Source organism: Leuresthes tenuis, unplaced genomic scaffold (genome assembly GCF_036924035.1).
Source record: "Leuresthes tenuis unplaced genomic scaffold, fLeuTen1.0.hap1 SCAF_4, whole genome shotgun sequence".
In the NCBI taxonomy this organism is placed as follows: domain Eukaryota; kingdom Metazoa; phylum Chordata; class Actinopteri; order Atheriniformes; family Atherinopsidae; genus Leuresthes; species Leuresthes tenuis.
In genome coordinates this window covers 4,715,525-4,740,182 of record NW_027325358.1, presented here as the reverse complement: position 1 = coordinate 4,740,182, position 24,658 = coordinate 4,715,525, and the positions used below count along the sequence as shown (strand labels likewise).

General features: G+C 43.2%; 1 protein-coding gene across 1 annotated transcript in view; it reads left to right on the top strand.

The window, feature by feature from the left end:
• The window catches only part of maml3 (mastermind-like transcriptional coactivator 3), a 117,310-nt gene that overhangs the window by 89,979 nt on the left and 2,673 nt on the right, over positions 1-24,658 (top strand). Inside the window, exons 4-5 of the mRNA XM_072384206.1 lie at positions 19,439-19,705; positions 23,168-23,240. Coding sequence (XP_072240307.1) covers positions 19,439-19,705; positions 23,168-23,240 — 340 coding nt within the window. The remainder of the gene's footprint in view (positions 1-19,438; positions 19,706-23,167; positions 23,241-24,658) is intronic.

Here is a 24,658-nt window from a genome sequence, read left to right as displayed (position 1 = left end):
GAGCTAATTAGCAGAATCACAGAATAATTAGGTTTTTTTTTCTTGTCATGTAATTCCCACCACCTCACGTCACCCCATCCCCCCCCTCCCATCATGCAATAGTTTTTCGTGCCGCCAATTGTCAACGCTGCCACTGGGCTAAAGCAAGTTTATGTCCTCTGATACTTTCCATAGTTCTCTAAACATTCTACCTTGTTTTGATTTGAATCTGTTTTTGTCTGAATCTCTGGACGTCCTTCTTTTCGGCCTCTTTCTACTTCTCACTGTGCCTGTTTACCTTCTACATCTGTCTGCTCTCCCTGTGGAGTGTTTTCCCGCCCACACCTTTTTCTCTATTGAGGTTTCTCTCGCCGCTGTTGACTTAGACACATGGTCGAGCTTGTTTTCTCACTCTGGGCCTTCCTCCCACTCTGCTTCCATCTTCCCCTCCCTCCCCTGTCCCTCTCTGTGGCTCACTCTTGTTTATCCGTACAGCCAGTGTTTGTTTACACATCTATTTCTCCCTCTAGCTTGGCCGACAGTCCACTCCTTCAAAAACGATTTCCCCCTATACATCCTCCCGCAGCTTCTCTTCATCTCCTCAGGGCGGTTGCTTGCTGCCTTCCTTCATCAGCAGCTTTCCCTCCATTCTTCCCTGTATCATTCTTCCACCCACCCGCCCCTCTCTCAGCTCTCTTCCTCCCTTTTAACCACTCCTCGATTGCTCATGTTTTGTAGAAAAAGAGGCTGCAGGTGGAGGAAGGCACTCTGATCACAGCCGGGATAATTGTCACGGTATGGTTCGTGTTTTGTGTGAAGAGTCTTCAGGTTAATCTGAGTTAGCAGCCTCTCTACCAAAGCCCCATGACGTAGTGTCAGCACATGAACTCCATCACTTTGTACGAGTTCCATACAGGAAATAGTAAGTACATCCCACTGAGACTGTTTGCCTTTTTTTTTTCACATATCTCGATGAGACGATGCTCAGATAAAAGTGATGGATTTAAGCTAATACAGAGGAAATTGTTGTTTTTCTTAATAATATAAACTGATCTAACATTCTTCTGTGGTTTTGGCTCCTTCCATTGTCCCATTAAGCAGAAATAACTTATCATAACTCATGGCCAATTATCCAGCTTTCTGTCACATTGAGTTTCTGAATTTTTTACTTTATACTTCCAAGATGCCTTTGCATGTTCCCTCCTGCATGTTCTCCCAGTTGCAGGCCGTCCAAACACCCTCCACTTGGTCTTTTTAAGCCATTTCTTCATTTTTTGGTAGTAAAGCAACTCTGAAGCATAACAATTCCATCTTATTGCTGCATTTGACCTAAAAAGAAGTAGTTTAGTTTGGACCAAATATTTCCACCCCAGTCTGTGACCAAACAACTCAAACTATGATTCTGCCAAAGAGCATTATTTAGATGTATGTTTGGTAGAGGTGTGACGAAATCTCGCGAGATTAAACTCGACCATATTTCGATAAAAATATATCTCGCGAGATTTGTGAACTATCCAAACTTCTATTTGTGACCTGTGGGGGCAGTAATGAGCCTTTGCTACATATAGCCTGTCAGAACATAGAGAAGGAGAAGGAACAGAAGAAGAAAAGGAGGAGAAGGAGCGGAAGCAGCAAGCAGCCAGAATGAAAATACCGGTATTAGCATTGAAGATGCCCCCGCCACTTCCAAATCGTTTGTTTGGCGGCATTTTGGGTACCCGGTGGAAATGATTAATGGCAGTAGAGTGACACGAGCAAAATGCAAGCATTGTATGAAAATAATGCCGCACACCGCGGCTAATATAAAGAAATATTTTATTTTAATTTTTATACATTTTAGTTTTAGTTTCAATTTGTGGAAGAAGTTTATTAAAAGCTCATGCTTACATCGCATTTCAACAAGTTCTCACGCTCACACGCCACACATGGTATTTCTCACGCTGAAAAAACAGTTTCCGCTATCGCTATGGAAACGGCAGGAAACAAGCACGTCTCCCATTGGGTCGGAGGCGGGATTCTCGCTTCATTCAAAACTTGATGAAAGTTCATGCAAGTAAAGAGTTATAATAAAACATTTAAAAATGCATGTGCAGCTCGGTTAAATAACCCAATATCGTGTCTCGTCACACCCCTGATGTTTGGACATTAAAACAACGCGTCTGCACACAAACTGATATTGATAAAGGAGGGATGTCCGTACATCATGATTTTTGAAAAACAAGCCTGACACAACGTACACTGAAGTGGAAATTAAAAAGCAAGGTGCGGTAGAAATGAACATAAAGCAAAATAATTAGCTTTAAGTCTGTGAACCTTCATGCTGCGTCCAATCATCTGCTGCACTTTTCTACATGCAAACAACTAATTGATGGAGGGTCTAAATCTTCTCATGAGTACTGATCTGAGTGGAAGTCAGCCATGTTGAGATGCATGCAATTTCACAGTTTTTAAGATTCATAAAGAGATCAAAACATTTCTGCCTTTGATCGTGCACACATGAGTCAGGACTGAGTGTTATCCACGTGGCTGCCAGTAGCAGCTGGTGGTTATTGTGTAATTCGTCTAAGCGCATCCCACAACAAGATCAAAGTTATTGAAGGCTTAATCAGACGACAGAAGGACCTAAGTGATGATCAGAGCAATGTGTGCATTCTCACCCACAGTTTCAATACAAGTGTCATCTGGCCTCGGCATCTTAAGATATCATTGTCAATAAAAGGCAAAAGCAGCTGACATGAAATGATAGAATACGTAATAACGCAACCACCAGCAACTGAACTCAGCGTTTCAATCAGTCTTGATATGTGAAAGAAAAGGAAAACGCAGAGAATCGAGCTAAATTTGATCTGAAAGTTGATCTTAGATTACCTCTCCTGTAAGGAGCCACCACTGCTGATCTCTGCCTCACCTTCCTGTGGTGATCCTCTGATGTGACGTTGTTTTAATACATTTTAAAGCTGCATAAAATCTCTACTTTTATGCGTATTTGTCAGAAGATAATGACTCTTAACGTGCACCAAGCTGCGTGTCAGTGGTCAAAACAGAAACTACCTTCTCGTACTGACAGCTACCAAAGTTTTAGGTGTGTTGGCGGTCGGTAACAGCGTCTCCTATTTAGAGTTTACTTGAATAGACAATCATAGATGGACACTTCTGAATATTTAGAAGTTGTTGTGACCTTTATTAGCCTTTTGTTCTACTGTCTAATGGTGCTTTTCCATCACGGTTCTGAATGGTACGGCTCTCTTTTTGTTTTATATGGTTTTCCGTTGCTAGCCCAGCCGATGCTACACGGGCACATGGAAACGTTGCAGAGCACTGATTAGTCGGACAGAATCATTGCCTTTTGGGATAGAAAAAAAGTAATTACACAAAGATGATTTGTGTGCACAGATAGCGCATTGTGTCCATGATCAACAGATACATGAGCATATTTATCATCCATTAGTATTAATCAAGCAACAATCACTGACTAGAGTTTTTCTGGAAAGCACTCAGTGATCGCAATCTCTCCAATAAGACCTTTCAGTGCTAAGATCCAGTCATTTACTTCTCTGTGTTCCTCACTTGTAAGACAGTTTGGATAACAGTGTCGGTGTAATGTACTAAACGCACAACGCAGCTTCTCAGATTATGATGATAAACAGCTGATCCTGCACACAGATGGGGGGATACTGTCTGTAATGGGAAACAAAACATTAAAGAGCCGTGCTGATTTTAACCAAACTGTCCCACACCTTCACTTGTAAAGAAAAAACACCTTATAATGTGTATAAGCTGTTAGCAGTAAACAAACCGAGCACCAGACAACAGAGTTAGCAAGCAGCTGAAGCAGTCGACTTCACCGCTACGAATATATGTTTATACATCTGAACACTGAAATAATCATGACAGGCCAGAAGGAGGCGATAACATCTACATTAACGTCACGTCACAATACAAGAAAAGAACATTCTGAGCCTGATCAGCGGGTGAAAACTTCAGAGCCAAACAGTGGTTTGTGCATTGGTGAAACTGGAAGATGAATGCAGTTAGGTTGTGAGAACAGACGAAGAAGTGTGGCGTTACAGTATAGACTGAGCAAAGCTAGCCGGATGTAGAAAAACCGTGTATAAGCGCCATTGCTGTTATGGTTTCCAGTAAATGCTCTTTACACAAAGCAATCGTGGACGTAACAGGAAAAAATCTGTTTTTACCACTAAAAATGCTGTTTGCATTTGGATGAGAGGTGCAAACTCAGGACAACTCTCAGGACAATAAAACAAAGATAAAAAGAAAGAGAATAACAGAACTTGTACTGAGCAGATTGAGTTGAAATGAACACTGATGTTGCTATAGATGTGTCAGAAAGAGACCGTTTGATCAGTCATATTACATGTGTGAGGACATAAACTGTCAAGTTTAGTGTTTTTTTGCTTATTTTACTGCCCTCAAATTAGCCCCCGAAGAATAAAAAATTAAAACAACTTTAAATGTCATGACATGCGTTACATCAGCAGCATCTGATTTAGACTTTGGATAACCAGTAGCTCTGCTTTCGTGATTGAAATGAAAAGTTTTTCCTAAGTTTCTCGGCTGCAGGCTGATTATTTTCAGCTTAATCAGTTTTACTGCCACTGGTTGAGGGCCATGTTTCACTATGTCTGGTAACCAAGAGGATCCAGGCATATTTGCTGAGCACATGGTTCGTCATAAATCACAGAAAACCTCTGGGTTGGAAGTCTTCTGAGCGGAGAAGAAGAGCTTGAATGCATTTCTGCTGTTTTCAACAGCACATCCTGTGCTTCTGTCGAAAAATGATCATCGTCTGTTGATTTCAGTGCTGCAGAAGAAGACTAACTCCTCTGCACCATGTCATGATGAAGACTTAATTATTAGATCAGGTTGTCTCCGTCATTATGATAAAAGGTTTTCAAAAGCAGAAGCTACAGCAAAAATGCCAGCACTGTCTTTGACAATGTGCCACCGTACAGATATACCATGAGAATGTTCTCAGCTTAGGACATATTATCTCACAGCATGCTCATATGCCTTTTGTTCCGTCTGCTGGAGAGCATCTCTGTCCTTCTGTCTCTGTCCATCTGCTCTGCTGATCCGTGCGATCAGGACAGGGTCCATACATCACCTCTCCACCTCTCATGGGACAAGTTTGTGGAGGAGGGGATGGAAGAAAGGAGGAAGAGATTGGACTGTCTTTCTTTCTGTTTTCCACATACAATCAACACCACCAGCTGTTAGAAATGACTGCAAATTGTTTTCCCTGCACCTATTTGTAGCACGCAGCTGATTGCGAGCTCCTTTTCTCTGCATGCATGCCTCCGTTCATGCCTGCTTGTGAGCCTGAATTAGATTAACTTTTTTTGTCTTGCAGTTTCATGGAATTTTCCATTTTCTACTTTTTGAGAGCCCGGTGTGGTCCGGCGACAGGTCGACATAAACTCGTTTGGAGTCACATAGACGGCGAGAAACAAAGAGACAGTGAGAGGCGAGGGAGGTAATAGATAGGAACAGACCGTGTGTGACTGACGGAGGGAAAGAAACAAACAGAAATGAAGAGAATTTAGAGAAAGACACAGTAATGCACCGAATGTGAGAGGCAGGGCTGCAGACAGAGAGATGAGTAGAATGCAATAATGTGATAAAGCAGCAGAGGAATGGAGGTTTTTCTACACTCTGATGCTTTTAGTCCCATTTCTACTTTTTACGGCAGATTTCATCATATTACCAAAGGCCATTTTGGCTCTATTGTGGATAATAGGCTACTGTGGAATTATTGGAGATGCAGGCTTAGATAATGGTCATTCTCTCTGTCTCTGTCTCCATATCGCTCTGTCTCCCCTGCATCTGAGGGGGAGGAAAAGGCAGAGGAAATAAAGGAGGCGGAGGAGAGATTAATGGCGAACAAAGATGGGCAGAGTTGGGGGCGATGAAGATAGCAGAAGGTGCAGCGCGCAGAAAGGCAGCTTAATGTGTAAAACAAAAGGAGGTGAAGATAGTTTGTGCTCTGCGGATTGTGGCGTTTTGTCCCTGCGCCGAATGATTTGTGAATGTTTGCTTATAATACAATAAGTGCACTAGAAAATAGGATTTTTTTCCCTCATTATTTTCCCTCTCCGGAGCGAGTGAACCACTAGAATGGCTTCCAATATCTTAAATATCCGTTTCTAGCACACATTAAAAGAGGGTTTGTCAGAAGAGCTGCAGCATTTACAAAAATAGATTAATAGGCTTCATTAGGGCATGGCTGTTGCACCTTTGTTACCTACCGGTTGGCGTTTTCTGCCATTTCACTCAAAAACAGTTGGCATAATCTGAAACGTAGGCTATTCTTGTTAGTGTTTGTGCCTCGGTCGGCCCCTTAGCTTTGCCCTCCTGCAGAAGAAGAGAGTAGTAGGCAAAGAAGTGCTCTGTGTTGGAGTAAAACTAAGCGTGAAAATAACTGTCCATCGCAGCCATTGTCTGTGCTGCTCATTGGGGCCGTGACCTTTCCTTCAATGGTCAAACTTCGATGCTTCAGACTTCAGACGTATGCGCAGGTTCATAAGATCCTTAGAATTGTCTGTTATGTTTCAGTTTATTGATATTATTGTTGTTCTTAGTTATTTACTTCAAAAAGGTCAACGCTGTTGTTTTAAACGTGCTCTATACATAAACTTGACTTGATTAGAAGTGGTTTCTTATGAGATCGAACAGAAGGTGCTCCAGTATGAGCTTGACCTGATGGATACCCTGTTGACCTCTCTGTAAGATTAACTCATGTTACGTCAGCTACAAAAAAAAGGAAACTGGGAAACAAAGTTATCTGTTAGTCGGGTTTGAACCAACATCATCTGACTGCCTGCTTTTCTGCACTGACAAGGTAGTGAGATTTATATGCAAAGATATGCAGCCAATAGGTGTTTTAATGGTACTGCAGCCATGATATAAAACTCCAGGTCACATAATCATCTCTTCATACACAACACTAAACAGGAAAATATTAGATTAATACTACTAAACAATTAATTTAAAGGCAATGTATCTGTGGAATGTAATAATTCAATTAAAACACTGTAATATGATGCTGTTTTAATATACTTTGAGTAGGTATAGCGACCTCTTCACTAACAGCAACGCAGCCATACTTACGGAGTATAGAAAAACAGCTATTGAAGATTGTCTCACTGGAATATGGAAGGACGGAAGGAGGGGTGGGGGTAGTTAGAGGGATGGAGAGGATGGAAGTAGCAAATTGTCAGAGGATGTGATGTTGGGAGGAAGAAAGATATTCAGGAAGAGATGGAGAGACTGAGGAGGAATGACAGAGGGATGGAGAAGGGATGGGGGACCTATTGCCCTGAGACTAAAGCAGAGAGTGGAAAGAGAGGTAGAGAGCAAAAGAGTGATAGCCTTACAGCTGCACCTAATGGCTTCTCTGGAGAGAGGAGAAGAGAAGGATGGAGGGAGGAGAAGGCATAATGAGGGGGCTATGAGACAGGCACATAGATTCAGAGAGGTAGATGGAGGGAGAGACAAAGAGGTGGAGGTTATACAGCCGTTCAGAAAAGATGGAATCAAAGAAAAACAGGAGGAGAGAGTGAAAAATGGTAGACATTGAGAGGGGAGGGAATGATGGCAGCTGAGGCAGCGGACGGATGCAGACATTAAAAAAGCAGCCGCGGGAATAAAGATGGATGAGCATGGATGAAGAAAAACAAGTGTGAAGCGGGTAGAAAAACAACTGAAAGCAGGAAGAAAAGGAGGATCGAGAGATGAGAGCGGTTGAGCAAGAGGGTGAACAAAGGAGAGGAATGAGGGGAAGATGGATGGAGCTGAAGGGTGGAGGGAGAACAAGGGAGGAAGGGCGACAAGGGGTGGAGGAGTGAAAGCAGGAGAACAGTGGGAAAGCAATCAGGTGAGGAAGAGAATGAGAGTGGAGCGCAGGGAGGGTGGTGCGACAGAGAAGGAGGAAATTGAAGAGGAGGTTGCTGGATGGATAAAAGGGTAGTTTTCTGTAATAACGAGAGAAAGGGGGAAGGAGGGCGGGGAGCAGAGAAGGGGGGATGGACGAATGTGTGAAGTGTATCTTCATCTCAGTTAACAGCCGTGTAATAGCACTGATCACAGCTGTGAATAATTCAAAGCCTCGAGTTTGGGACTCTCTGGGAAGAGACCAGATACTTGGCAAGTTGATGTGAAAACCTTACATACATAAAAAGGCACAGGTGCCCGCACACTTTGATTAAGGGTTTAATTCTCCTACCCTTAACAATGATGAGCACAACAACCAGTGAATATATGGGATATAAGGGGCACAAGTCGGGGAGGTGCAGAGAAGACACAAGAAGAGGAAGAGCAGTCCACCTGCTGTTACTGGAAGGCGTCACTCTGATGTTCCACTCACAGCCGCCATGATTAGATTACGCAGAAAACACACCAGTCTCTCCCTTCTCTTATCACGCTCAAACTTATCTCCCAGTTTAGATCACACACAGTCACTCATTCACCAACACACACACGTCCTCACACGCAGCTTTCCCTCCGGAGCGCCTGCCTCGTTGTGTCTTTAAGGTCTCCATGGCGACCGTTTCCAGGGTGATTTACAGTAGCACCTGGTCCCTCTCAGGGTGGTACCCTCGTCTGCTCGCCTCAGTCGCTTCCTGGCCACCAGTGATCTCATCCCTTTGCTCTGCTCGCGCTCCCCTCGTCTTCTTCAACCTCCCGGCTCGTTGTCATGACCACGGTTTTCTCCATCTTCTGTCCTCTCGCTGCTCGTCATGCCGTGCCGCCGGTTATCCTCCTCCTGTCGTGCATGTAGGTGAGGATACGGAGGCCAAAAAGGTGTTGGCAAGAGGGAAACCTTCAGGTTAGGAGATGTTTTACACCGAAATCTGGGGCTTAATTGTTTAGATTATTAACAGAAAATTAATGATTGCAACATTTAATTAAGCATTTAGTACCTCAATGAAGCAAAAATGCCTTTTAAAATGTACTTATAGTACAATTCTAAGTGTTTGAATGGAGGGCATTTTACCTCTGATCTGAAGTTTCTTCCGTTCTAACCTTCCATAACTAAGAAAAGAGGTCCAGTTGACGTCTGTTCAAGCACTCAGCTTTACCATGAGCTGGTACCTCCACCAACATATGCTCCATGCACACCAAAACTGAATATACAATCCAATAAAAGTAGAACTATTGAGATATAAATAGGTATGGAGCCTCTTTAAAACTTAAAGGGGAACTCAGGTATTTTTAAACCTAGCCCTTATTTCTGGCATGAAATACATTTATCTACTCACCGAGTAGCCTCTAAATAAGGCATTATCTGTCTTTATTTCACCAATACTTTAAGAAGAATGAATGAATTAACGCGTACTATAGCTCTGTTAGCTCATAGCTGCTGTGTTGTTGTTATTGGTGGCTATCGGGGGGGTTATAGAGGGCTTTCTACACACTCGGCTACTGGGATGGCGTCATCGACGCCCCCCTGCAGCACAGTTTATTCACTCCGTGCTCTGTGACAGTCGGCTAACTTCACACGGAGTTTGCTGCTGATAGTTTTGTGCAACATGGCAGGATATTTATCAGATTTTGACGATGTGGACGACAACTTTGAGTACAATGGACGTCCTTACCGGAGTGAATGAGCTGTGTTGCAGCGGCGGGCGGCGATGACGTCATCCCAGTATACAAGTGTGTAGAAAGCCTCTATAAGCCCACCAATAGCTGCCAATAACAACAACACAGCAGCTCTGAGCTAACAGAGCAATAGTACTCATTCATTCATTCATTTGTCTTAAAGTATTGGTGAAATAGTCTTTTAGTCCAACTTTAGTGTAAAAAAAGAAGCTGATTCAAACACCTTTAATATGCCAAAACTATGTGAAAAACAGTAAGGTATCAAAACCATTATGACATGGCTCAGATTCATCTGTAAACCACCCTCCGTTGCTAGTCCTTCACTCCCTTTGGCTTCCAGACATGTCAGTCAGGGCAATCACAGCCCCAAATCCCAGTATTTGAGGCCAAATGTCTTCTTAATCATGGAATTTATTTTCAGAAGCACTCATCAGATGGAGTGGAAGCCTCAAAGGATGACATAATGACTCATTAGAAGAGTTTATTGATTTAGTATTTCATGGGTGTCGTTAACATATATTGAATGGGACTTTATTTGAGCCAAAAATCCCCACTAAAAGCTAGGTAAAGATTAATAACTTTCAAAAGTAAGCAGTGTCGAGTCTGGCTTAAGGCAAAATTACTTTTTAATTTTCGAGTCTGAATTTAAATCAACAGAACTGGGGAAATTTGTCAGTAAAACCATCCACCCTCTTATATACACCCATCCATCCACGGTATTATGATGTTGACAGAAGTGGGAATTAGTTTCCGTGTGGTGCCTACAACACGTGCAACAATCCTAGATAGATGTTTCTAAATTATGTATATACAAGGTTTCTGTCCACGTCACTTGTCACTGGCTGTAAAAATAAACATAAATCATTCTGATTGTTGTTGTGGAAATCATAGTTTAAAGAATTTCATGCTACATGATTGCAAACGAGCGTGAAGTGACATTCCAGGCTGTGTGCTGTCTGTGGGTGGCATCCTGTGTCTGCAGAGAAATCACTTTGTTAAGCCCAGTGCCTCCAAACGACGTTCATGCTGCAGGGATTCATTTACTTAAACTGATCCACTCCTGCATGCCCACATGCATTTCACAGTGTCCCTGCATGGCATCACGTTGGTTCGGTTATGGCTTTAGGATGATCCCAAAAAACCCTGTTAACCCAGCTCTTTGTTTTTCAGTCTGTGACGGGAGATTTTGCAGTGACTTTGCCCCCTGAAATGATCTGTGTGTGAGTGTACAGATTCAGGAGATTCAGAAATAGGCCAGTTAGGGTTTAGAGCAGAGAGATGTTAGAGATTAAACAGACCTCTGTGGGGAGCAAGACTCCTCTCCAGCAGTTTAAATATAACTCCCCTCTGGGAGAAACTGAGTAAGTAAGTGTGTGTGTGTGCCTGTGTTTTAGGGAGTGGGGTGAATGTCTTCAGAATCACACTTTAAGTTATCACTCAGCACGATGCACAGTTGAGTCGACACATTAAGCACATTTGTTGTGTTAGTCAGACCAAAACTGGATTTTTAATAAGGATGCAAACATGTCAGTCCGGCTGAAATCCTACAGAATCGAGCTTCTCAAAGCCGGACTAACACACTCTAAGACAATGCAGCTTGGGTTTGAATAATTCCGGCGTTTCTACGCTCAACTTGGCTCAAATGGGCCCTTGGCTCACATGCACCACAGTGTAAGCGTATCATAATGCAACCTAATTCCCAGTAAAGCTGCTCTCATTCACATATTTTTTCTGTTTCTCTTCTCAGAGGGCTAAACGTGTCAGAGGTTGTGACTGAAAATAAAAAATTAAGAGTCACTTAAAGCATTTCCAGACTGTCGCTCTGCTCTAATAAAATCCAGTTTTTATAACCACAGCATCATCTGATAAAATCACCATTCAAGTAGCTTCAAGGCAACGTGCATTCAGCTGTGCTTAAAGGTACGATGATCTCGCTCAGAGAAAGCTGAAACTGCACCTATAGCTCAGCTTAACTGTGCATGTACCCTTTGTTTGGGAAGTGCACTTGGTTTTAAGGACAGCGAGAAAGCCTTTGTTATGTTAGTGAATGGGCGAGGATGCAGGGACTGTAAGTAAGGTAATCTAAGGCCCTCTGAAGTGATGAAAACACAACTCTGTGTGTGAGTGTGTGTCAAAGTGATGTCTTCTTTACCTGTGGCGCTGTGGGGATAGTTGAGTACTGTGAGGTCTGGCTCCACCATCTGCTTGGGGTTAGTGCGTTTGTGTGTTTTCACATGTGCATGAGACTTAATAAATCAGTCATCGTGTGCTGCATTCCTTACATAATACTGATGTTTTAACCATGACCTTCGATACTCTGCATGTTTGTTTGTTTTCGCTCTTATTTTTTATGCAATGCTGTATTTATTTGGTTTAGTCTTTGGCTTCACATGCTCACATTAAACACTTTTAAACACGTGCAGGAAGTTGTTATCTTTTAACGTACCTCTCGGACTAATCACATTTGTCTTGGGTGATGCTAAACCCAGGATAAAGGAACACCGTCCCTGGATGAAAACTCTGTCCTCACAATCAAAAATCCCTGTTTGCATGCTGTGAATCACCTTAAAACTATGTTTCTGCACTCAGACTCACTGTTTCCTGTACAAATGGCCTGCATCCCTGTTTGAGCCCGTCTCATTGCACTTAGGATTATGCTGTGCAAAAGTTCTGCCTGCGAATTGTTGCTTTACCATCTCAGATTGCTGTGAAACACAGATTCCAGCCTGTAGAGTGCCAGATATGATGCCAATGTCACCTCTTCCAGATCACTGGTTAGCTGGCTTCAGCACTTGCAAATATGACCTGAGCTAGCAAAAAAAAGTACATTGGTTCAGTTTTGAATTGATCCTGTAGTCTGTGTCTGAAGTAATTAAAGGCATTAAATGTAATTTAATCTTATGCTTCATGATTCAAATGCTCCTGATTAATTGAAAATTATGGGCACCTCTGTAAAAGCAGGTTTTCTGTCACTTGGCTGCTCTGCAGCATTCAGGTGTGTGTTAACACGATGCCAAGGAGGAAAGACATCAGCAATGATCTTAGAGAAGCAGCTGTTGCTGCCCATCAATCTGGGAAACAAACCCCTGATGTGGAGGGCTGATGATCTGGGCTGGTTCTGCAGCCACAGGACCTGGGCACCTTGCAGTCATTGAGTCCACCATGAACTCCTCTGGATACCAAAGTATTCTAGAGTCAAATGTGAGGCCATCTGTCCCACAGCTAAAGCTGGGCTGAAACTGGCTCATCAACAGGACAAAGATCCCAAACACAGCAGCAGATCTACAGCAGAATGTGTGAAAAAGAAAAGAATCAAGGTGTTGCAATGGTCCAGTCAGAGTCCAGACCTCAGCCTGACTGAAATGCTGTGGTGGGACCTTAAGAGAGCTGTGCAGAAACCAATGCTGCAAACCTCAATGAGCTGAAGCAACGCTGGAGAGAAGAGTGGCCAAGATTCCTCCAGAACCATGAGAGAGACTGATAACGACACACAGGAAACCATTACTGCACCTCACTGAAGCTGAAGGTGATGGATCATGGGGTTCGCTTAGTTTTTCACTTACTGCTTCTGTCTCTGTTTTTCTTCAGTAAATAATGACACAATATGTCATGAGTTATTGTTCATCTGAGGTTGTATTTGCCTCATTTTAACACCTGGTAAAGACCAGCTTTTGTCATCTCCTGATGCATATCAGCGGGGAATTAAAAGAGGATGTTCTTTGTTCCTGACATGACAGCACACTGATTCTTGGACTCTACATTTCCACTCAGTTCAAGTGCAACAGCCTCCCTTTCTGTGCAGAAAACAGTCATATCCCTGCCAGTGTGTTGGATTAGCATATTTCTGCACTGCTCAGACATAACCAGAAGGGTCAGAGTGTAAGTGTGAGCTCGAAGGACGTCGAGGCATTGATGAGCTTTGGCTGTGAAAGAGATATCTGACCTTCAGCCGGCCACGGTAACCATAGACACGGCTGAAACGCTCTCCGTGCTCCCGCACCACAAACCATCACCAGCTGCATCTCTGGTGCAGCTTTTCTGCCGATCTGAATGCAGACTTTAGACGTCGTGGAGGCAGATGCACTTTCTTTTCACCGTCTCCGTCTGATTGCAGCTGTACTCTTTGTGAGAGTCTCCTCATCCATCCAACCCTCACTCTGTGTGTCCTCTCTCCTCTTCACACCCTCCCCCTTCTCTTTTCTCACACAAGTGGGTGACAGATGTGAGGCACTCTGGAGAGCACACACACACACACCCAGCCAACGCTCTGCTGCCAGCCGCCGCTGCTCCTACAGGCTGTGTGCGTGTGTGTTTCTTTATGCGCAAACTGTAAGGCGTCACGTTGTGCTGTTTGGTCTGTGTTTGTCTTTGTTGTTCCCGTATGGGTGTCTGTATTTAGTGCTGTTGTGTCTTATTTCATAGTAGCAAGTGCAACCTTTAATCTCACTCCTTGTGGGATTCATCTCAGCTGGTGAGTGGGTGATCATACCACTGGATGCATATACAGTTTTAAACACATCTTTCTGCTACACAATGCATCCACACACACATTTCCGCTCACTTCAACTGTAATGTAATCACCTGGGCTCTCCATGCCTCCTAACCTAATAAAACTGACAGGCTCTAACACACACACGCTTATACACACACAAACAAACACACACATCCTCCGGAGTGACCTGTAATACGTTCAACTCTTGTTTCATCGTCTTTTCCTATTTTTCTGCCTTAAACCTACGAAGCAGTGGCTCACAGAAGCTGTTGCGGTTCTTGTAGTGAGCCGTTTTAGTTAAGAATTTGACTGGAGGTCAGTATGAGGTGCCAGAATGAAGGGTCTCAGGAGCAGAGAGAGAAGCTGATAAAGAGTTGGATGGACAGGGCTAAAAGAGAGAGCATACTGCAGATGCTCTTTAATGCATTATTAAGCTACAGTACTTAGCAGAAGTCTTGAGCTACCCAACACTTCAAGGGAAAATGAGAAATAGTTTAAACGTGTGAACATAAATGTAAATACAGTAAATAATTCTGAAAAGCTCTAAAGTTAATATTTGGTCTGAGCTCCTTTATTCTCCAACACAGCCTGAACCTCTGAGACAAGCTTTCTGTCCTTTCTTTAAGGAGTCTTCAGGAATAGTTCTCCAGGCTTCTTGAAGGACATCCCAAAGCTCTTCTTTGGATGTCGGCTGCCTTTTGTTCCGTTCTCTGTCAGATGATCCCACACTGCTTCGATAATGTTGAGGTCCGGGCTCTGGGGAGGATTCATCCCTCCATAAGACCTGTTGCCACTGATTTTCAGTCCACTTCTTGTGTCATTTGGCATAGCTCAGCCTTTTCTCCCTGTTTCCCTTCCTTAAGAACGGCTTCTTGACAGCCACCCTTCCATGGAGACCATTTCTGATGAGGCTTGGGCCAACAGTAGATGGATCAGCTGAAGGTCCAGATGCATCTCTCAGGTCCTGTCAGGTCACAGCTGGATTTTTTCCTCTTTCTTAAGGACATCACTTTCAGATCCTGTTCATCTGCTGTAGATAGTTTTTTAGGCCTGACACTTCTTCTTTTATCCTCCACTTGTCCAGTTTCCTCAAATGTTTTAAGGACACACTGCACACCATGCTGAGATATGCCAAGTTTTCAGCTAATAGCTCTTTGGGAATCACCTTGTTGCTGCAGAAATCCTATTTTCTGTCTGTCAAACTGTGTTTTCTTTGCTGTTTTTCATAGATGCAACTAAAGAAATGGGAACAAATTATCTGTCTTTATGACAAAGTGCCTAAAGATCCAATTTAAAATGGCTTCTTTGTTAAGTTGTCTGTTATGTGTCGACACAACACTGGTTCATCCCTTGAGTTTGGAGCCTTTTTTTTATTCTTGAATGATTTATAGGTCAGAGTTCAGTGGCTTAACAAAGAAAATGGTCAGGTTCCAGGACTGGACTGGAAATGGATAAAAAAAAGCAGCAAATATACAAAGAAAAACTTTGATAGTCCTTCAGAAAGCCTGGAGAACTGTTGCTCAAGACCACTTTAAAAGATTATAAGAAAGTCTGGCTGCTTGGAAGCAAAATACAGATACAGAGCGACGAAACAGAGGGTGGCTCAGCACTTCATCTGTACTGTATAATTGTGAGTTAAGACAGAAAGAATGTATGATGGTCTGATAAACAGAGAAAGAAGAAATCAAAGAAAGTAGTTATTACAGGGTAAATCAGTGCGTTTGTATGTGTTATTTGTTTGGGTCTGCCCATCGCTTCAGAGGGTGACCAGGCGCGGCGGCCATAACCGCTCCTCTGAGCGCCATCTGCTCCTCACCGCAGCAACTGTTGCCAGGGTACCTGCTCTCCTCTCCTCCCCTCTATGGCTCGTCACCTCCTCGCAGCCTCTTGATTTTTCTCCCAAAACGAGATCGACTCTCAAATTCTCCTCCTCTGCCTCTCGTTCTGCTCTCCTCCCTCCTTTCTCTGCTCACACATGCCGTTTCCTCCTCCCTTCAGTTGGTCTAATTTGCTTTTTCACTCTGAAGAGGATACCTGCTTCCCATTCAATGAGCTTTATTGGCGTGACATTCAATTCACTGTATATTAGCAACGCTCCGGCAAAGTGCTGTTAAAACTGAAATGACACTGATGCTGCTACCATTCATTTTCTCCTTTTTCCTCATTTTCTTCAAGTGCCTTCCTCTTCTGCCGGTCTTTATATGACCATATTCAGTGTGTTTATGTTGCAGTCATCCTTTCTTCACACACTACCTCCACCAAAATCTTTAATTCTTTGAGACCTCGCTCCTCTTTTCTCTCTAATCCATCTATCTTCTGTTCATTTGTGGTCGTGTGGACATGACTCTGGGCTCCCTGCTTTTTTACAGATTGAGAGAACCAAAGAAAGAGTGGAGGAAGGAGTTTGGTTGGGGGGGTGTTTAAAGAAAAGAGGAAGAGGGAGTAGGGGAGAGGGAGAGATCGTAGATCTGAACCGTCATGATTGAGCCATCTGCTGAGAGGAGGCCAGCGAGACTCACACACACACACACTCACACACACACGAACGTATATGAGCTCAAAGATCATCACTGCCACCCGTTGGTCATTTCCTCACACTACAACTTCTGCTTCGTCTCTGCTCATCTCCTCCATCCTCTGACGGCCGCGCTGCCATCCGGACAGAAACATGCCAACCGGAGATGAGACACGTATCTCTGAGCATCGATCAGTCTGGTCTCGCTGTCTGGTGAGCCAGTCTTGAGCGGACGATTGTGTTTGCTCTACAGGGTGTTTTTCTGCTCTAATATATGAGGTTTATCTCCACCTAACTCTGTTGTAAGAAGAGCAGAGCCTCAACACGGATTATGAGGCTTTGGCTGTTTCAAAACATATTGAGTATGTTGGTATGTTTGAGAATCCAGCCAACGCTATGATACTTTCCCATAATCCTGCTTTGGCTGTTTTGTTCTTCCCTGCAGTTAAATATGATTTGTTGTACACTTTGAGCTCCTCTGTCTGGTCGTGTGTTGTTGTATTTCTATGAGTGCAAACGCTCTATAATAGCCTGATTCATTCTTTACTTTCCTCTCGGGCCTTTCCCTTTGCTATTGCTGGCGGGCCTAAACGATGTCCACTCTCGTTCAGCTGTCTAACCTTTAATAGATCCATAAATACTCCACTCCCATTGGCCAGAGCAGGCCATTTCATCCCATTAGAGATTAGCATACGGCTGAGTGGAGAGGGAAGTGCTCTTTATATGCTAATGAGGAGATAATGTATGCAGCGAGGACAAACCATTGCCCTATTGGGAGGATTCAGGGTGGCCCGACTCGCTGAGTCTCCAAGCAGTCCTGCCTTTCTTTAGTGTTCCTCTGTGAGCTGAAAAGCACCGTGCACAAACTGTGGAAAGCTGTCGCAGAATATACCTGCAGCTCCTGAAGGTGTATTTGTAATTGCCGTCTTTTCCATATCTGGTTTTATTGTGTGGCATTCGCTTGCGATGAAGAGCAGTAACGGTGACGCTCAGGAGGTGGCATTCATTGTGTGAAATTACTTTGTTAAATGATGAGAGGCTAATTTGGCTCATTTATGTTCGGTTTTACCCCGGTAACCACAAAAATGTGAATAAGGTAGTCTTTAAAGGGAAAATACTTTACATTTTGGGGGAAATAGGTTATGTACAGAGCCCTCCATAATGTTGGGGACACAGTGAGATTTTTCTTTGAGTTCCCCCTCTGCTCCCCAGTGTAAAATTCTCAATCAAGCAATTCAGATGTGATTAAAGTGCACATTCCAGACTTTAATTTAAATCATTTTGACATCAACTCCTGCCTGTTCCCTCTTCAGCATGTAGATTGCACGCTCAGTTGGATTTAAATCAGGTGACTGATTTAACTCAGCGCTGATGAACTCCGGTGCTGCCTCAGCATCATTATCTTGTTGCAGGATGAAGCTCCATCCAATGAGTTTGGAGGCATTTACTGGAACTTGAGCAGATCAGATGTTTCTATCCAGCTCAGAATTCATTGTGCAGCTGCCGTCAGCAGCTCCATCATCAATGAGGATAGGTGTACCAGTACCTGTGGCAGCCATACAGCCCACGCCATAACACCCCCACCACCGTGTTTAACAGAGGATCTGCTCTGCTTTGGATCTTGGGCACTTCCTTTTGGTCTCCACACTTTCTTCTTGCAATCACTCTGATACAGGTTCAACACCTTTTTCTAGAACTCTGCAGCCTCCTCTTTTTTTTGGCAAACTGTAATCTGTCCATCCTGTTTTTGTGGATAACTAGTGGTTAGCATGTTGCAGTGTAGCCTGTATTTCTGTTCATGAAGTCTTCTGGGGATAGTAGTCTCTCACAAAGACGCTCCTGCCTCCTGAAGACGGTTTCTGATCTGTAAGACGGGTCTTTGATGGTTATTCTTTACAGAGGAGGTCTTCCTTGGCCTACCAGTCCCTTTTCAGAGCTCCCCAGTGCATTCTTTCTTCGTGATGATATGTGATAGATGTAAACACAGCTAACATCTTCTGAACACTGACGTCAAACGGGTATTTTCAGACCAACGAATCAGCAGGACTGCCTCTTTGCAAAGTAAAGCTAATTGTGTCACCCAAATATAGCCCAGATGCTTCTTGATTTTAATATTTACTGCCATACAATACACACCTAAATTTACTTTTATCCATCCGTTCAGCATTTACGTCACTTAATCCTTGCCCATTTAGTAAAAACTAAACCCTGTTATCACAGCTTGAGTTGTGGTAAGTTGTTGGTGTAAAGGATCCTTGCTTCAGTGCAGTAATGAAGACAAGATCACCCTCTTTGTCTGCACAAAAAATACTCTGTTAGAGCCACACTAGCTTAGGTTTTAGCAAACACTGCCAGTTAGCTTAGCGTTGTCTCAAAATAACCAAGTCCAACTCCTTGGTTTGATATATGTAAAGAGTGAAATGAAATCAGCAGCTATTTGAAAGATATTTTGACATTTTCGAGCAAAAACAGGTCCTCTTTTCTTATTTTGCCTTCTGCAGCCTCTCATTGTCATTTCATTGTGAACTTTTTTGGTTGCAGAAACATTTTCTATTATGACAAACAGAAGACGAAGGAAAAAGTTGGTAGTTTTATTGAAATTGGGAACAAATCCATTGTCCTGGAAAGTTATCTATGAATGTGTAAAGAGCTAGCTGGAGGTTAGCATTTGTTAGCACTGGATAGAGAAAAGTTTAGTTTTTTCCCCCCATTTTTTCCCCATCCAGCAGCTGTAGCCTCGTATTCAATGTGCAGGGGTGTGAATGGTCGTTAATATATGACAGTATATGACGTGATTTGGCTAATTTTCTGCTTCTTCCTCTGTTTATGTCCAGGAGCAAGGTGTGGTGGGAATGTCACGGCCACCTGGTGCCATACCACCTCCTCACCCTGCTGGGGGTGTTGCCTCTGGGGTGGGGCCCAACCAGGGGTCAGGTCCCCCTCCGGGCTACATGGCCAACCAGCAGCAGACAGCCATGATGAAGCAGATGATGGCGATGGAGCAGGAGAAGAGGGTGCAGATGCAAATGATGGAGCACCAGAAGCAGCAGCTGTTTAGGGAACAGAGGCAACAGCAGCAGCATCAACTTCTGGCAAAACAGGTGAGTTAGTTAGGTTAGGTTAGGTTAGTTTAGCTGTGGTAATTATAAAGCCTGCGTGATTTATCTGCCATGCATTAAACTGTGAGTGTGTGTGTTTGTCCATACATCCATGTTTGTCTGTCCATGTCTGCAGCTCTGACAGGAGCAGCTAATCCTGTCTTCTTTACTGTTGTCTGGTTACATGTATAATTACTCACAACCAGCCCCCTCCTCACCGCTCCCTTTCATCTGTGTGTGTTTGTATGTGTTCATGTGTGTTTTTTGGCACGTGCTGCCCGCTGTGATAATGTGGTGTTTCCTTTTTATATCTCGCTCTGTGAGGGAATCAAGTGTTAAAGTTCTGATCTCTGAAGTCGCCCCCCACTATGTTGCTTTTTGTTTGATCTGCAAAAACACACAGAAACACAAACATAGGCGTCTTAACTGAAACCCAACTTTATTGTGTGTTGTTAACTGGATAAAATGCTTTCATTTGGATGAGCAAAATGTCCATGCACACGTTCAGGGGCTGCTTATGTTGCTGCAAGAGACCAGAGCGCTTAATAATGACAAAACCCTTCACATGTTTCATTGCTGGATGTACATCGACATCAGTATCGGTCAATAAAGGCTAAATATAGGTTTTTTACACTTTATTTTATTAAATAATTGTACTTATTTATAAAGCAGATTCTATTTCCAGTAGCGTAGGGTAGTACAAAGGAGGTTATTTTCAGTGTCTTCACTAACGAGATTAATTGTATTTAGAAAATATAAAGAAAAATCTAGAATTTGATGCAGCAACAAACTCAAAGTTGTTGTTATAGAGTCATGTTTCCCCATTGTGTTCCATCAGCTTCCTTTTAATGACACCTCTTAATGGTTTGGGAACTGAGGACACTGATTGTTGCAGTTTACAGAGGAATCTGTGTCCATTCCCCCTGAATCCAAGATTTCAGCTGCTCAACTGTCCGTAGTTGTCTGATTCTTCTCTTCATGATGCTCCATGAGTTAGGCACAAAGTGGTGAGCCACGACCTATTTCTGTTTGGAAAGACTAAACCTTTGGTGGATGCTCCTTTTATACCCAATCCTGACACCCTTACCTGCCACCAGGTAATCTGCTGACTGGAGAATCTTCCAGAACGATGTTGCTTGTATATTGTATCAACTTTTTCATCTTTCTTTAACTCTCTCCCAACTGTTTTGAGCATGAAGACACTGAAAATCCTTTTTCTTCGCCTCTGAATTACAAATGACAAAATTTTAGATTACTGTTCCCTAGTTTGTGCTTTTGACTTCCTGTTTGACCCCCCATCAGTCATGGTGTCATGCTCGGATGCTAATTCTGACAGTACACATCTGTCTCACTTCTAAATCCAACAGTACCAGTATCTGTCCACACTGCACCAAACATTTTACCCCAACAGTCTCTTCTGTGTTAAACATCTGTTCGAAACCAACAGCACCAACATCTGTTCCTATGGTGTCAAACATCTGTCTAATCTTAGTACCAGCATCTGTCTTTACTGCATTAAACATCTGTCTAGCTTTAACGCCACCAACATCTGTTGTGCCAAACATCTGTCTGACTTTATCTTTACCAAAACTTCTTTCACTTGGACTTTACCTGTATCAACTCTTCCTAACATCTGCATAACCTCCATAACACCAAGATCTGACTCATTTGCATAACATCTGCCTTTACGCTCACTCTCTCGTTGTATCCTGAGGCCATTTTTATCTCAACTAACCCAGCATCCGTGTCAACTCTACTAAATTGGGACTAAATCGCAGTTACAGCTGTTATTTGCACCACTGATCGTACTCGATTACTTGACCCATATAGTACTTGATAAAATCTCTAAAAGTAAGTGTGGCATTAGTTATAAAAATGCTCAGAACTGTGAGAACTTTCATTGATGAATCATGTAATTCACTCATAATTAAATCACTGTAAATAACTTAAATAGACTTATTAACAAAATACACTCTTAAAGTCCAACTGCAGCAGTAATTAATCCCCTAAATACTCACCTGTTCGTCTCAAAATTATACATTTAAAATATTTTTTACAACCTCAATGGCCTCAAATTAGCTGGTATATGACTTCTGCTTCATTTAGTGAGTAGGAAGCTATGAATTTGTTAAGGTGAACTGGCTGCCCATCAGCTGATGACACTCCCTGCCCTATTTAGGCTTCACTGTGCAGCTTCCAGTTCTAATATTTAGGTAATTCAGCTGTAAATGTTTGAACTAAAGAGCCAAAGCCAAGAAGAGGAGGCTAAATTAGACCAGATTGCACCTAAGTGGAAATATACGAATGGTAATTTAGCGCTTTCAACAATGTTAAAAGCTTAACAGTAATATCAGCCTTTGTCCTGACAAAGTAATCAGCTGATAATGTGATGCTGTCAGGTAATAGCGTGACATTACAGGCAGCAAGTTGTGTGGTGTGACCGAGAAACTGCCACAACGTTAAGTGCAGGAACTGAGAACAAAAGTGGGACAAAAGAAAATAAAATGCACCTGTGATGTCACCTGGATAAATGGCTGGAACAGCTTTATAAACCAGCTTTTGGGTCAAATCTGCAGGCCAGTGTCCAAAAATGAAGACTGCACGACTGTGTCCTTTTTCCAAAGGCACTGAATGTAAGTAAATATTAAAAATAAACTGAATCAAGATGGACAGAAGGAGTGGGGCTTCATCAGCTGTAGTTAGGGCGCTGCTCCATTGTGGTGAAGAGGGAGCTGGGCTGAAAGGAGAAGCTTTCAGTTTACTGCTCCATCTTTGTTCCAACCCTCACCTATGGTCACAGATCTGGAAGTGACCAAAAGAATGAAGTCACTGATACAAGCGGCTGCAATTGGTTTCCTTCAAAGGGCGGCTGGGCTCAGCCTAAGAGACGGGGGTTCGAGCTCGGCCATCCGGAGGGGGCTTGGAGTAGAGCCGCTGCTCCTCCGCATCGAAAGGAGTCGGCTGAGGGGGTTCAGCTGGCTGGGATGCCTCCTGGTTGCCTCCCTTTGTAGTTTTTTCCAGGCACATCCGACTGGGAGGAGGCCCCAGAGGAGACCCAGAACTCTCTGGAGGGATTATATATATCCCCTTTGGCCTGGGAGCACCTTGGGACTCTCCCAGGAGTAGCTGCAGAGAGGGTTTCCCTCCTGGACCTGTTGCCTCCACGACCCGACTTCAAATAAGCAGGGGCATCTTGTGCTAATTTCTCTTTTCGTCAGCGCCTCACAGTTGATGCAAGTTAACATTAAACCCAGCCCAGACAGCAGTCAGCATTGGTCTGACCACCCCCATCTGACTGTAGTTGTGGCTCTGCAGATTCAAAGCAGCCTTGGCGTTAACGGCTCATTTTGCTCATGATTTGTCTCGTAACACATGCTCTTATGGACTTATTACCAGGTTAAAAACTTTCTTTTTTGTTAGAGGAGGACTTTAATAATTTGTATCTGTCTGAATCTTTTTCTCCAGCAACAGCAACATCTCCCCAGACAGATGGTCCAGGGCCAAAGGAATCCATATCCACAAGTCAGTCAGTACCAAGGTGAGAAACACAGACATAGACGTCCTAAATCGAGCAAGATGTGATGATAAACATGTGAGGGTGTGTGCTATACATCACAATCACATTGCATTAGGATTACAGTGCATCCACGTATGAGAAGTGCTACAAAGTGACTCCATTTTGTGTAAATATTACAACACAAGAACAGACCAGTTCATGAAAAAAGAAGAAAGCAAACCTACAAGTACAGGGAGTAGCATTCAGAAATCAGTATCAAACAAATGAAGGGCATCTTTGTGCTGTGTAATTAAATATGTTCCAGTTTCTTGGATTTCGCTTCTTGAAGCCTCCAAGAAAAGGGGAGATTTCAAAGATTATATTGTGCTGATCCTCTATAGTTGGAGCATCCGGTTTGAGCCACTTCTTTATAATTGCTTTCCTGGCTCCAATTCTCAATATCCAAAACGAGTATTTTGTTTTATTGTTTGCAGGTTTTGAGGCTGGAGCCCCAAAACGCAGTTCTTCCCAATTAAATATGTTTTTCATGTTGAATATAATCAATTGTTCTGCTTTAATGAACTACAATGAACCAGAAAGTTAGGCCCAAAATTATGTAAATGACTGGGTACCTGAGAGCCACGATTTCTCCAGCATCTAGAGGAGCCTGAGATGTGCGAGTTCTGGACTGGAGTCAAGACTCTGCCTGCCAAATGCTCTCTTTAGAGGTCGAATTTGGGATTTTCCATTGAGACTCACAATATTTTGTCCACTGTTCCTCTGAAATGTAACTGTAACATTCCTTATCCCATTTATGCCATATATAGGTCGTGCTTGTTACTTTAGTTTCACAAAGACTCCTGAATTTGTAAAGTATCGAGATTTTTGTGCATATAACTGACCAAACCTCGTCCCTTCTGTCTGCCTCAGTCAGACATATCAACGTAAATGCTCTCCAGCCTCTTTCTCCTCTCTTTTCTCTCACACTCTCCGGAAAAAAGGAAAAACTAAATTAAATATTCCTGCTTTGCCTGTTACCACGGCAACTTGTCTGTCCTGGATCCCCCAGAGTTCCGGTGAAGTCAGTGAGATGGATGAGAGGAAGGAAGTGGGAGAGAGGAGGGAAATGGGAGTCGAAGGCGGGGTGGGGGGGGGCTGGCAACAAGAGGAAGATGTAGATGGTTCAGTAGGTAGAGGAACGAGTGGGTGAGACAGAGATGAAGAAAGTACAAAAAGAGGAGGAAAGGGGACAAGTCGAAAACCATTTATAGCTATCAGAGTCTGTCTGCAAGCCTACGAGAAGAAGACTTTGCTGAAGAAATGTACCTTAGGTAGGCTGCAGTGTACTGTGATGGCATCGCCTGCAATGACTGTGCTCACTGCATTTGTAACATGTAAAATGTGTTTGGCAGCTTTGCAGTGCTGTTACTTTCAATTCTGCTGTTTTTCCTCCGTCTCCC